At 37.5% G+C, this 15465-nt stretch overlaps 1 protein-coding gene across 5 annotated transcripts in view; it reads right to left on the bottom strand.

Moving 5' to 3' along the window:
• The window catches only part of mitfa (melanocyte inducing transcription factor a), a 30654-nt gene that overhangs the window by 5462 nt on the left and 9727 nt on the right, over positions 1-15465 (bottom strand). For 3 of the 5 annotated variants that reach the window (XM_026168883.2, XM_026168884.2, XM_080302079.1), the window contains exon 2: positions 13577-13826. In XM_026168883.2, the coding sequence (XP_026024668.2) occupies positions 13577-13826 (250 nt within the window). Of the gene's footprint in view, positions 1-316; positions 481-13576; positions 13827-15465 lie in introns of those variants that run through there. The other 2 variants (XM_080302081.1, XM_080302080.1) reach the window with 2 other exon arrangements.

Here is a 15465-nt window from a genome sequence, read left to right as displayed (position 1 = left end):
CCAAACAACATTTCTTTTACATTTTTTTTCATCAAGCTCTTTTTTTCTAAAAGAGCACTATATAACATTTCAGCACCTGTCCAACTCGTGCAGCAATTTAAATACGACTGTGTGTAAAACAGCTTCCCTGTCTTCATTTAACCAAAGACTTGTGAACTGGGTACACATAATGAAGTATTTAGAACTCAACCCTAATCCTCAACCTTAAGTCCTGTTTTCAAGCGCAGCAAAGATATTTTGACTCTTTTAGTGTAAAAATCGCATCTACTCTTTTTTTTTTTTTTCAAAAATTTTAAAATATGTCAGTCCATCTCACCTGATAGTGGCTGTATTCAAGCATCTCCAGCATGGTTTTTAGGTATTTCAGAAGTTGAAAATAATGCACATACAGTACAATCCCTTTGTCTTGTTAGCTTACACTGTGGTCCACAGATAGCTTGTGCAAATCTGACAGCAGTCACTGGTCCTGCTTAATTTATCTGATATTTAAGGCTCATTAGTTATGCAAGTTAAGAAATGGAGGAGGACACCAAGACTCATCCTCCCACTCCTGTGTTGTTCCAGATTAGCTATGAATTTATGTCTTTATACAGCCCATTTGACGTCACAACCTGCAGCTCACAAAGGAGTCTTTCTACTGGTTGGCCAGTAGTCTGCAAACCGAAGCTTGCTTAAGGCCAACTAACATTTAATCTTTAGTTCTGCTCATCCAGTATAAAACATTATTTGTTCTGAACACCCAAAACACAATTGACACCATTGTTTCACTACGATCTAGCCATACGAAAACTCAAACGTATGCTGTTTTCCCTAGCCCCATCCATTTAAAACATTTTTTAGAGGTTAATTACATTTGATCATCAGCAGGTAAAAGTTAAAGTCACATTGATATCATGTATATATCTAAGGTGAATGTCTTGGTTTAGCAGCAAAATACTTTTTCATTCCTGTTTTTCCTATCTGGCTACAGTTTTGTGCTGCCTAGGTCAATTATCTTTGTATTTAGGAGAATTAACTTGGAACTGAGCAAAAGTGAACAGGGATTTGTTGCTTTTCAAATCTTTTATTGAACACGCTTCATTTTTGTGAATTGGTTGTCACCAAGTTCAGTCAATGGTGCACTGCATTGAGCCCAGAGGGTGTGCTGAATGACTTGGAAAAAATGTTTTGGCCAGATATGCATGAAGCGTAACGATGGTGGAAGTCGCGTTGTTTTCTTTCAACTGAAAAATTTACACAGATGGTCCTGATATGAATAAATCTTTTGAACAAAAAAACAACAAGTTGGCTTGTCTTATATAAAGAACCGAAAATTAGTGACCCTTTATTGGCCCTTAACAAGCATAAAAGATGGAACATGGAGATAATAATACTGAAAGCTGGGAACCAGTGCTATTTTACCCAGCCTTACCAGAAATGGAACTATCAGGAACCATAGATAAGAAACAAAGATGGGGAAACAGCAGAAAGGCATTACCCAGGGTCGAGAATAGTTGCAATGCTTGTCCAACAGGTGGTATAGAGCCACATGTTACACACATATATCAATATTTATTATATGAGTATATTAGGTAAACCGTAGGTGCTGTGTTTATCCAAAAGATTGATGATTAACTTGTGTTACATGTAAAATAATATCTGGGAGCAACAAGGGAACAATGGTGTAAAAAAATAAAACATTGCATTTTTATGCTGGCTGTGCTTTTGTCCTTTAAGCATGAAATACATAAACTGGATGCTTCAAATAAATATGTCTTGCGGCCAAGCTGCAACCCCTGGAACTGGAAAATGAATTCAATGTGGAAGTGACACAAACTGCAGCTCCTCTAGTGGCCTGTGTGGCTGACTTCAAAAGCGAGTCAGCGCGCACAAACGTACATGTTAATTGGCTTTTTAATGCCAGGAACAAAAACAAAATTGCTCTTTATGACTATTTTCCTTTCACCTTAATAACGGGCACCATTTGACCTTCAATTTGACCTTCTTCTGTCAAGAGCGTCCCACAGTGCTACAATAATTTTTCACAGATTCAACTGGAAGAAATGGGAACAAATTATGTTTGCAGTTTTTTCTTGTGATACAATATTTGAAATTGTAAAACAATTTTAAATTTTAAAACTGTCACGGCTAACAGAGTGAGCCGTGTGGAGAAATAAATGAGGACCCAAGAGCAGGCACTCGCTGAGATGCGAAGGAGGTTTATTGTAGAATAAAACACAAGGAGAGGATGGCAAAACGGAACTAAAGATAATCTATACTGGGTTAAACTAAACGGAAAACCTGAACACAAAGGAAGGTGGGCGAAGGCACATGAAGGTAGACAGCAGGGAGAACACGCACAGGTGGGGAACACAGCTGGAAGTAATTGACAAGACGAGATAGGGCAAGAAAAACTGAATATACTCACATGAGACAAGGACCTTCACAATAAAACAGGAAACAAGAAACAAGGACGCAGACTTAACCCTGAACTAAACCTACACTAAACACGAGGGCACAAGACACAAAACCTGAGAACAAAACTCTAACTAGAATAAACTGAAACAAAGGATTATAATATTCAAAATGAGATAACTAAAGAATCAGAACATAAACCATAATTCAGATAAATACCAAAATACAAGAAACTGAAAATGCTGGAAAAATGACCCAAAACCGTGACAAAAAAACACCCAAACAAACAAAACACTACATTTTCGGAAATATTTGTGGGTGCTTTCTTTTTTGTTTGGTTGTTGTTTTGTACTACTTGAACGCTAAAGTGGCCGTCACATGAGATGACCGTGCCAGCAGTGGCCCATGGGTCATTTAAGTTATAGATGCTTCCACTAGGCAGTATCATTCGAAGGCAAAGCATAGATTTTCATTGCTATGCAGATGATACCTAGCTTTCATATCTATGAAGCCAGGTGACACACGCCCATTAGGAATGTCTTAAAGAAATAAAGATCTTGATGGTCTCCTATTTCCTGCTTCTAAATTCAGATAAAACTGAGGTTATTGTACTACTAGCCTACTAGCCTGATACAATATATTATTAACTCTCCTAAAACCTCCCTGAAAACCATTCAGGGTCGATTCAAAATGCTGACAGGAAATAGAATGAGAGAACACAATTCTCCCATATAGGTTTCTTTACATCAGCTCCTTAAACCAAGATTTGGAAATCTCAGCCCAAGGTCTCAAGCCGCATTTTATCGTAAAGACCCCATAGTAGCATATCACACCAACAGAGCACTTTGCTTTCAGACTGCTTGTTTACTTTTGGTTCCTAGAATGAATCTGCTTTTAAGATCAGGCTTAAAACATTCCTTTTTGATAAATCAAATGACCCTGAAACCTCCCTTAGTTACGCTGCAATAGGTCTAGGCTGCAATAGGTCTAGGCTGCAATAGGTCTAGGCTGCAATAGGTCTAGGCTGCAATAGGTCTAGGCTGCTTCCCATGATGCAACATGTATACACCATCTGCATTTAATCATTAGTTATTATTATTAATCTCTGGCTCGTATTCACAGTGTGGCGTTTGTTCTTTTTCCTTATCCTCAACCCAAATTATTACTGAACATTTTTAATGTCAATGTTGCCAATGTTCACGAAAACAGACTAACCATTTTCACTGTACTGCTACTATTTACAGTTTTTGCAGTTTTAATGAGAAACTTCATCACCACATTTATTACGTTACATTTTATTTAAGAAGGGCAAATAAAGCCCACGTTCACAGACACCTGTCTTTTCTGTTTGTAATAGTTAGGGTTGAGGACATTTCACTCATGATGACAAGCAACATTAGACTAGCTGTGCATGTTCTTGTACCACCGACATGGTGTCAAATTTTCAGGCCATACTTCACAGAGGGGTAACATTGATGTCACGCCAAATTATTTTCCATTTTGGGCTCTGCAGATTAACCATTAAATAAAGTTCCACAGTGCTACCAGTAATTAAATTACTCATTTGAAAGCAGATTCAATGTTTTTGCTAAAAAAAAAAAACTGCAGCATCAATTATTTACACTATTTCACATTGCATTTTGTGATTGTCAATAATATTTTATGTCTGCTTTTACAAGCAGAAAACAACTGCAAAGCGAGAGGTACTCTGCACTGAAAGCTCTTTGTGTGCTTCTTTTTTCATGATGAAAAATAGTACACTATCTCTATAATCTCACATTTATTCAGAGATCCTCTCGATGACGCTTTTTTGACGAGGGAGCTCTTTAATGCCTATATGAGCTACTGCATCTCGTGTACCGCTGATAGAACACGGAGCGTCACGCCTTTGCCTGAATTAGTGGAAACTCAGTAAAAGCTTGAGAGGTGAGCACAAACAGAGGAGGAGCCCCCTGGCTCGACAGAGGTTTATACAATGAAACAGAGAAAGCATTCTTTGCAAACTCATAGTAGAACGTTTCTTTGTCTCTTCTTCACAGCTTGGCCTTTTCCTTCAGCAAAACCTTTGGGTCCAGAGGGAACTATTAACAAGGGATGTATTTCATCTATCCCTACAGCAAGACGAGCTCTCACTTTATTCACAGACTCTTTGTGAGACAGAGGTTTATTACCTTCTCAAGGAAAGCACATGGGTTCGTGCTTTAAACTAATGCCTTTAGGACCAATAACATTTCGAGATAGTCGTCACTCTTTGACCCCTGAAAAGAAATACATCCATTCATATCACTCCACCAGCCCCACTCCACTGTTTCCAACTTCCTTGGCAACCAGCCACACTCAAAGCATTCAGTCAAAAGGAAGATGCTAATTGTGTGAGCTAACATTTAAGAATATGGCTACAGTAGCGGTCCTGACTACTTAAGATCTTTCCTATCTTAGGCAATGCGAGTCAGTAGCAGAAGTACAGTAGACAGATTGAAAAGTCAAGCATTAAATAAATTATTTTAGAGTTCATATCTTGAGTTTGAGAGAACAATATTAGTGCAGTAAAATTTTCTCTGATTCAGCCATGTGCACACTGAATTTGATCATGGTAGCAGCAAATCGTTTTGTGATATCAGCTCTCAGTGATATTATTGCAAAGTGGCAGCATTTAGAAACTACAACAAGTCAGCGACAAAGTGGCAGACCACGTAAAGGCACCAAAGCTCTGTAGACTCAGTAACTGCAGAGTCCAGCCTTTCACGGATTTATATGTAAAACTACAGAGCCCCATAGTTTACAATAAACACATGCACACGAAAAGATTTGATTTCTCTGGTCCCTAGTCAAGCTAAGCCTGACTGAAAGTAGTATTAGACATATCCAGGACATACACATTTCAGTCCTATCAAAGCACTACACGACTAGTAATGGGGGTCAACAAAACTATATAAAACATATAAACAAAAACGGAGGACCACAAAATTTAAAATGAGGTCCATAAACAACAAAAAGTCATCTGTAAATTCTTTTTTTCTTTTCCAAGTAAACCCACAAAAACAGCACTAGTCATGCTTATATTTTGGATCATTTTGACAATTTTTTTTTTATTGTGTTAATTTAAAAGACAAAAATTAATAACGCCTTATAATGAATTTAAAAATACTATACTAGCAAAAAATACTAACATTTTCTTCTGTGTAATTTTCAGTAGTAGAATAATCGATCTCCAACATAATATCATTTTTGTAAATATAAAGTTTTTGTATTTATGGAAGGAATTCACATAAATACAAACACAAATATGAAAGTTTGTGTTTAAGGTGACAAATTTCCCAAATCATATTTTCCTGACAAATGTAAGACATAAGCTGTGAATATCTTTAGTACAGGTATTAGTACCTTGACTTTTTCTGATAATTCAGTAGAGAAAATGTCAGTGCCCATAAATGATGCACTGCAGGATTTTAGCGTGTTCAGTTAACAAACAATTAAATCTGATATATTAATGCATGGTACCGTCAAATTTGTTATTATTTTTTTTCATGTCCTCTAGCCTGATATTTACACCATGTTCCCTTTTCCTCCGTTTCCCTTTTCCTTCTCTCACAGTGCAGAATTAAATCAAGTTGTGGCCACAGTACTTCAGAGTGTAATTACTGCTCCACAAGGGGAGAACTACAAGCGCAAGGAACATCAGACTACCAGCACAGATCATCTAATCTCTGGACGTTCACAAAGAAAAATCTATTGTAAAAAGGTAACTTTCACCTCAACTTACATTTCCCATTTTTTGTTGGTGAATAACTGTTCTTAGCTTAAATTTCAATTACCAAAATGACATGCTGCTAAGCAAAACAATGCTTATTTTGATTTAAATGTCAATGTGGCCATTCATATCAATGAAGAATATCTAAAAATGACATTTTTATTAGTCATAAAATAACTTTTACAACATCTGAACAGACCCTAGTAGAATTATTAAGATGGATTTTTCACATTTCTGCAGTGCATAGTATTGTGTGTATTAAATAACTTTTCTAATAATAATAATTTCGCTTATTATTATTAGATAATAAGCAGAATTATAAGTCACTGAGTGGGCATCAATTCTTATCTGAGAGAGACCGAGACAGACCGAGTCTGTGGCATCCTTGTCAAATGAAGCTGAACTACCCAAAGCTTGTGATCAGAGGCTCCAGTGCGAGCTGGACGCCACCACTCGATGAAGCCAACAGAACCATATAATCAGCGAAAAGCAGAGATGAAATTCTGAGACCGCCCAAGGTGAAGCCTTCCACCACTTGGTTACGCCTAGAAATTCTGTCCAAAAAATTATGAACAGACTCGGTGACAAAGGGGCAGCCATGGCAGACTCCAACTCCCACTGGGAACAAGTCCAACTTATTGCCGGCTATGCAGATCCACCTTTTGCAATGGTTGTATAAGGATCGAATCGCTTGTAGCAACAGGCCAGACAAATACGTGACCCGGGACATTCATTGCCACAGAGGACAAAATTGGGTTTCTTTCAGTGCTTTTTAATATCAATAAGGACCAAAATCTGTAAGAAACTTCTTGAATAGAGGCTTTATTACATTCCTCACTTGCCATAGTTCACTCATGTTGACATGATTTATGATACCGGGACACCAAAATACCAACATATTTGGCAACATAAGTAGATCACAAGAATATGACAGAATACACTTTCCTGGAAAATGGGAAGTGCTTTTCCACTTTGCTTTAGCTGTTTATTCATTTGCACTGTGAAGACATTGAGGATTCCAATGAAAGCTTCATTCCTCCACATATTTATGTGTTTAATTTCTCATAAGACAGCAAGCTTCCATCTGACAATGAGCCATCTCATTCAATTGTCCTGTTACTTTTACTATGTATGATGGTAATAAATGAACATTTAATGTAATGTGTTGGGTCTGTCTAGCACAGGATAAATGAACATTTAATGTAATGCTTTTGTTAAACCCCTTGAATTAACGCTGACAATCAGCCCTTTAATCAGATTTTACCCTGGGTTAAATTCAAATGGTGCTTTAATCAGGAGAAATCAAGGAAAAACAAAACTATTAAAAAACACTGTATTTGTCTTTGAAGTTCACACAAAGATATAGCATTTAACAAGACAAAGCAGTCACATATTTTTACACAACCGTGACCACTGTTATTCCAGAAAACCCCGAACACAGAACACAATCTGCTTTCTACTGAAGAAATGGCCCCCATTAAAACTTTTAATGTTTTAGTATAGGTCGCTGATGTAGATACAGTTATGAATTCCTTTGCGTACATTGCAACAGAATACATAATAAACATAATAAATAAAATGTTACTGCGAAGCCTCTTTTTGAGAAAATTGTTTCTTTTTCAAGAAGGCAGCAAAAACTCTCATATCCAAAGTGGTCGTAAGAAGGATTTTGAGTTGAACAACCACACTATGTTGTTTTGACATGGCCTGAAGGAGTCAGTTTGCTCTCTTGCCCAATGCCCTCACTAGCACTTCTCTTTAGCAAAGGCAGCTACAGCAGAGACAGGCCAATTCATTAGGAGGAGCAGCTTGGGACAAAGACGTGTTCTTTTTTCTTTCCCTAAGGCTAACGGGTAACATTAGAAAGAATGTAACATCCTCTTCCAAGAATGAGACACACAGTCCAGTCAGTGTGGGATTAGAAACATGCACTTGCTTAAGTTACAAACAACAGTGCTTAATTTAGCAGCTACATAAACACGCTGTCTGGCTGTCATGTCTGATGTGGGAGCTTTGCACTAGACTAAGCTTTGAGTTTTAAAATTGAAATTTTAACCAAGCAGCGTACATTTCCATCTTGCCATAATGAGAAGGGTCACGCACTTACTCAGTGCCAGCATTTACAGATGAAATGCAGTATTAAAAATATACAAATGCTATATTTTGGGTTTGAAAATTCTTGTCATGGATTTTGAGACTTGTTGAGACATGTCCTACTCTTGGTAAACGTTATCTCGAAGGATCGAAATTGAGAACAGAGCTTTAGGTATACTCTGAAAAATGTAACAAACAAAAGACTCTCTCTTAGGTCGTTTACAGCTCAGTCTGAGCCAAACCCAAAAATCAAATAGTACAAAGATCTCGCATTATTCAGCTTATGTGCCTGAAGTTTGAGGAAAAGGTCAGTGTAAACCACAAAGGGCTGCACGCGGACTTGAATCTGATGGGTTTTTTTTATTTAGGGCTACGCAGTGCCATCAAATGACTTTGGAAAATCTTTGATGGCACTGTTGAATAAATTCAATTTTTATGCATGAAGATTTATGAATTTTTAAATTAGTTTACATGTTATTTTAAAAATCTAATATAAAACAGATCATATAAAATAATCTTTTGCAAATAAAATCATACTACCAGTAAACATCCTACTAGAAATAAGAATAATGAAAACATAAATACAAGCTCAGAGTTTAGCACTGAACATTATATTATATAAGCAAAAAAGGTAATAACTGCCACAGGAAAACATGAAAAATGTGACTCACCTGACAGTTTATTAGGAACAACTAGTATAGCATTGGACTGCCTTTTCTGTACAGAATTAATTCTTCGTGGTAGAATAAACAAGGTTCCATCACTCCCTAAAGGTGCTCTGTTGGACTGATATCTGTGGATGGCATTTAAGTAAAGTGAACTTATGGTTATGTTCAAGAAACAAGTTTGAGATAGTTGGAGATTTGTGGCATGGTGTGTACGTGCAAAGGGATGGCCGGCAACAATACTCCTGTAGGATGGGAATGATGTGCATTCAGAGATGCTGCAGAGATGCTATTCTGCGTGCCTTGATTATGGTTATTGTTGCTTTCCAATTGGATTGAAGCAGTCTGCAATTATAGCATCAATAAGGGATTTTCACCATTGTCTAAACCATAGACATCGTTGTGTGGGAAAATCCCAGTAAACTAACCCGTGGGTTCAACAACCATTCCACATGCACTGAGTTTGTCCCACATGATTGGTTTAGATATTTGCATTAACAAACAGTTAAGCCAGGGAAACCAAACAAAGTCAGGTAGTACTGGTCACAGTACCAGGTAGCAAGGAATTGCCAAAAAACTGTAGTTCCTCTAATAGCCTAAACTTAAGAAAAAATTGTGCAGGAGTTACATATTCATACAACTCGCCCATTTAACTTGGCACGTGGCAACTTTGAGTGGCGATTACCATCTGACTCAGAAAGTAATCTCCAGCAGTTTCAGGTTAAGACCACTTCCTATTTGTACCAGTGTTCCACAGGAATCTATTCTTGGACCTCTTTTATTCACTTTCTATATAACCAATATTATCTTTACCCAACCCAATATCACAGTGTAACATGCCAGTCAACCCTAGCTTGTGCCACTATTGTTTATATACATGCTTCCACATCCACCTTGAAGGCTTGTGTATTACGATTTATCACAGGAGATTTTTTTCTTACTCATCATTGTATCATACATAAAGAAGCGGTATGATGCTCCCTGGGAAACTGAAGATATTTGTTTACACGGCTCTGCTGAAAAGATTTCCTGCTTCCCTCAGCTTCTTTATGGAATTTAAGCACGCTACTTAGGATGTCACATTACGACCATAGATACTTTGATGCTCATAAATGGACTGAACTACAAAAAATTATGAAGCTGCATTTTCTGATTTTACTGGAACATTTCCACAGATAATATTTTGTGTGATCATGTATAATGTGTCCTTTTATTATGCAGCTGTCTCAGTTTTTGTATAGCCTTTGTGTACACTGGTCTCACCTGAAATATAGAGCTCAATCTCAAAGAGACTACCTGTTAATAATAACCTTCTTAATATGGTCAGTTCAAAATAACTGATCTCTTTTTATGTTCATAGTTTTTATGTTCATTTTTGAATAAAATGACAGAAAACACAAGTCTTATGCATAATGAGCTAGATAAATAAATAAATAAAATTATTATTAATCATTAATCCTTCAAACGATACCATGCAGAATCCTACCACTAACCCAGAAAATAATGGCTTTTGAGCAACTTTGATAGGAGAGAAGCCCGGTGGGACGTCATGTGCGACAGAGCTGTAGAAACAGGTGTAATGCCTTTAAACAAGTTAACTGACACCCTCGGTCCTCTTGCTTCTCATCTTTCTCACACTGTAAGGAATCTCGGAGTGTTTTTAGATAGCTCCTTTAAATTAGAGAAGCAAGTGTCCACAGTTGTGAAAACAAGTTTTTATCAGTTATGTGAAATTGCCAAAGCTAAGCCTCATCTTCCTCCAAGAGACCTAGAAACACTTATTCATGCCTTCATCACCTCTAGACTGGACTACTGCAATTCTCTCTATTTGGGTCTCCAACACTCATCTCTCCATCGCTTGCAGTTAGTCCAAAATGCCGCTGCACGTCTTTTAACAGGTGTTAGATTGTATGAACACATCTCTCCAGTTTTAGCAAATTTACATTGGCTCCCTGTAAAATATTGTATTGATTTTAAGATTCTTTTACTTACTTTTAAAGTTTTAAATAATATGGTGCCTAGTTATTTAAACGAACTCAACATTTATGACCCCGAAAGAGCACTGAGATCATCTAGCCAGATGCTCTTAGCACAACCAAGGTCTCGATTGAAGCATAGAGGAGATCGGGCCTTCGCAGTAACAGCACCCAGACTCTGGAATAATCTGTCAGAGGAGATTCGTACTTCAGTCTATTCAGTCTTTTAAATTGCGTCTTAAAACTCACTTTTTTACTGGCTGTTAATTCGAGTTCAGTATGAATACCATCAGGCCTGTTTTATGCTTCTATTGTTAATTCACTGTCTTCTTATTTATCTTTATTTGTTTCTCTATTGTTTTCTCTTGTTTTTAACAGATTGTGAAGCACTTTGTTCAACTCTGTTGTTTTTAAATGTGCTATACAAATAAATTTTGAATTGAATTGAATTTGAAATTCCGCCTGCACACATAATAAGGGAATTTTATTCAAGCACAGCTGAAGCAAACAAGACACAGTTCTGAAACTTAGAAGGTGGACTGGCAGGCAAACTTTAAATAGCTGCTGATGGAGCTTTTTCATGTCCGTATGTTGTTCCATGCAAAGTAAAACAGACGTTTTGTAACAGCTCTGATATGATCTTAGAAGCCACCGTGTACACACAGCACAACCCCAAGAGGAACAGTTCCAGCTCATAGGCACAAATTAAGGAAGCTTTCCTATCAGTGGTGCACCATGGAATCAAAAAGCAGTTATTATTACACACTAAGATGTTAAACTGCAAAAAAAATCACCTTTAAAATGTTTCTCTAACAAGTTTTCAAACTGAGTGAGATTTGGTTTTTAGATGACCTAAATATAATTTTATAAGCAGTGCTGTCAGTCTTAAGTAGTCTGAATTTTAGCTGGTTCTTAAAGCTTGAGAGCAGCGTAAATATCCCAAACATGATATAGATCAAGTGTTTCTTATCTTACGTTTTACCAACAAGTCGAAATGATCTAAACTATTAAAGAAACATTTCACTAAACAATCCATCCTGATATGCCATTGCAGGAAGTCTGGTTACTCAAGTAAGACGTTAGAGTTTTGTGTTGCTACAGGTACTTCCCAAGGATAACATAATAAATGGGCTTTATTTAATTCATCCCACAATTTAGCAAACACTTGGTTGAAGCAGTAGCTCAAAAAATGACAACATTTCTGTAGGGTTACGAGTAGAAACAACATTATCAATTCCAATAGGGGTTCACAACATGCATCAAAAAAATGAAATGGAAAAGGTTAAGGATGTGGGACTACATTATTCTATTTGTTAAAAAAACGTGTAAACATTATCTCAACTCAAGTTATTTTTTATTAATATTATAGTTGGTCTTTTTTCCTATAGGGTCTTTTCTCCAGCCATTAGGTCTGACAAAAAAGAGGCATTTGCATAAATTAAAGTTTTGGTTTTGTTTTAACAACAACATGTCTTCGCTTCATGTTTCGGTGTTTTATGACCCAAATTTCTCTGCAGCTCAAAGCTGTCTCCTTGGTTATGAAACTGTCAAGCATCAAACCCCATATCGTCATCAATTACCAGCCATCTGCACCAAAATTTTGGCCATAACTCAGTCAAATCCAAAAACAAAGTCATATGCAGTTCTGTGAAACCCAATTCTTAACACTGCTGAGTGAGTGCCTTTGTCTCAATCCCTGAACTATTTTACACTCCATTCTCACAGGGGTCAGAGAAAGCTTGACTAATTAAGGGCCCCCCCATCCCCTTTTGGACTTCAACTGAGCTTTATGTTTTCACTTTCATGCTCCAGCAGCTCTGCCTGGTACTTCTAAGCTAATTTTGCACTGAATACATGTCTTAAGGGGGGTCTCTCTGATAATCCAGACAGACAAGGTTCAAACTGTCAGGAAGTGTTTGCCCACATGGCATTTCTGTCTGGGTTGTGTGAAAGTTATGAAGTATAAGAAAAAGATCCTCCAAAAGAATTCCATAAATAATCTGCTTTATTACAGTAATGTTGTGTTTTTCCATGTACCAAGTAACATTATGGCAGGCTTAAACACAATGATATATCAAAGGTGCAACACATCAGCAAAAAGACTGAGCAGCAGGAATGAACCCAGTGAAACAGAGCGATGGTAAAGTCATTTTACTTTAACTCAAATACACATCAAATCTATAGAGCCAATCCATCAGCTACACACCAACTATAGTCAAAATTTTCTTTAACAGCTCCTTACTCACTTAAAATGCAGAATGTAAATACTCATACTTTCTCTTCATCTCAAACCTGGAAAAATAACTATATTTGAAGACCTCTTATTTCAGGAAACTAATATTTATAACTAGCGCAGACTGAAAAATGTGTACACTCACACTTTCAGGGTCTATCCGGTCATTCCAGGACTCAGATGAATGAAAATATGTCAGTGTAGTGGAGCAAATAGGATTAAATGCGTTTAATGCCAAATGTCTGGAAACAGGAATTCTGTCAAGAGATAATCCCCTGTATGGAATTAACACAGTCCCCTCTTAAAAAACTGTATTTGTTCATAGTCCATAATAGAGTTGAAATTGTGATTTAAAGAAGAACAAAATCCTTAAGCAGTTTTTGGAAACAAGGATCAACTGGAGAATACCCATTACTGATCATCAGTGACTCAAGCAGGTTTTCCAGAGTCTTGGAAGCCTTACCTTCAGGTCCTTTATGGATGACTGGCTCACAGCAGAAGGGCCAGGTGGAGGCGTCAGGTCGTGGACAGACCTGTGTTGGGCGCCGTGGTGAAAAGGGTGACCGGACTTCTTCTTCCTCGCTTCCCCACACTCTCGAACCTGGTAGGGGGAAAACACTGGCATCTCTTGGAGTTGGACCTGTGACATCACGGCCGGTAGAGGGGGGGAATCCTGGCAGCGCTTGTAGAGGCCATGCTGGTCCAGAGGAGCACTGAAAACACCGGCCCACCCAAGGGCAAAAAACAGAGGGAGGAGTTAAATAAGCCAGGCTAAACAAAACGCTGGTGTGTATGTACTTGGCCAATGGCATTTTTTCCTGAGCCATCCTGAGTCACTGAGCTATATGAGGTATTGTAGTAGAGCACAATGTAATGATTGAGCAAGAGGGAAGCCAGAGATTCTTTTACTGAGAATATGCTATTGTTCTACGAATGAGGGTGAATGATGCATTTATGCTTCATGGACTGTTATACACTATAAGAGGGTGGGTAATTATCTATACAACCCTGAACACGGATGTAATCTAACTGATTAAGTATCCTAAAATAATACAGAAAGCATTACTGTAACGTCCATTTTCTTTTGTAACTCTGCTTTTGGTTTGTAAAAATATCAGGATTTGAGAAATAGCACCTAATGAACATCATGGTGTAACTTTGGTGTAGTGCTACACTGGGCTTTGCAGCTATTCAAATAAACAGTGCTATCTTTAGCACTATAAAAAAAAGTGCCAATGCTAAAAACATTTAGACCAAACTATTAAATTACCAGGCAATAAATGTTCCACAAAGCTAAGGGATTTGTGCTATAATTCCTGGTTATGGGTTCACTGCATTATCTAACCTCTACCATGTTACTCATAGTAACTGACCAATGGACCAAAGGTCATTCAATGGAAAATCAGTAATTGGTTCCAACTTGACCCCTGAAAATGGAAAACGTTTTTTCATACAGTAACCCTAACATTTTTAATGAATTATATAAATCAATATGTAAGTCAAAACAAAGTTTGTCAGGGGTCTGTGGCCCAGCATTTATGTGTTTGGACTCTATTATATAAAGGGTTTCCTTTATGCATACATTTCGATGCCAGGAAAAGTACATTTCTAAGCTGAGCTGCTAAGCTGATCAACTGTAGTTTTTCATTCTGATCTTTACCTCAATGTCAATAACAATGGCCAGATAAGATTGGTAATATCACTGGGTCTGCTTGGGTTTCTATCTAAACTCTGCCAAGTCTGACAATGATTTCAAGGAAATCTAATGCTGACTATGAACTGTCAGACTCCAAATAACCAATCAGCTTTGAGGTGTGAGGCAGTGCCTTAGGCCTTTGGAAAACCTTTAATAAGCATCGCAGATTTACTCATGTGCAAAATCTCAGTCTGTCCACTGAGAGTTCATCCATTCGAATCCATGTACATATTTCAGCAGACAGCAGCTGCACATCCCAAACTGAACTGGGTCTGGCATTGCACACGCTGTCAGGATGAGGCATTCCCTCAGAAAATGATCCTTTTGATAAAACCACTTCAAATCCTCTCAGCCTGCGCAGCTGTGTGATAATCGCACTAATTAGCCTGGCATGTCAAATCTAGCCTCTGGTCGACAGCTATTGCTTTTACATCACCAGTGAAAGAGCTTCAGAAGAAACTCTTGTTTTTTCTTTTTTATGCAACCTATTTCACAGAAATTTATATCTTGTTTCATTAAAAGTGATTCTTTGGAGTCTTGCTTATGAAAAATAAGTTCCAGTTCATTAAGTCGTTTTATAATGTTCAGTGTTTGTGTGTCGGATATTGATTTTCCACAGAAAAATACCTTCCATTTGGCCTTTTAGAAGACACAGC

The sequence above is a fragment of the Astatotilapia calliptera genome, chromosome 5 (genome assembly GCF_964374335.1).
Source record: "Astatotilapia calliptera chromosome 5, fAstCal68.1, whole genome shotgun sequence".
NCBI lineage: Eukaryota > Metazoa > Chordata > Actinopteri > Cichliformes > Cichlidae > Astatotilapia > Astatotilapia calliptera.
This window is presented reverse-complemented; position numbering and strand designations above follow the sequence as displayed.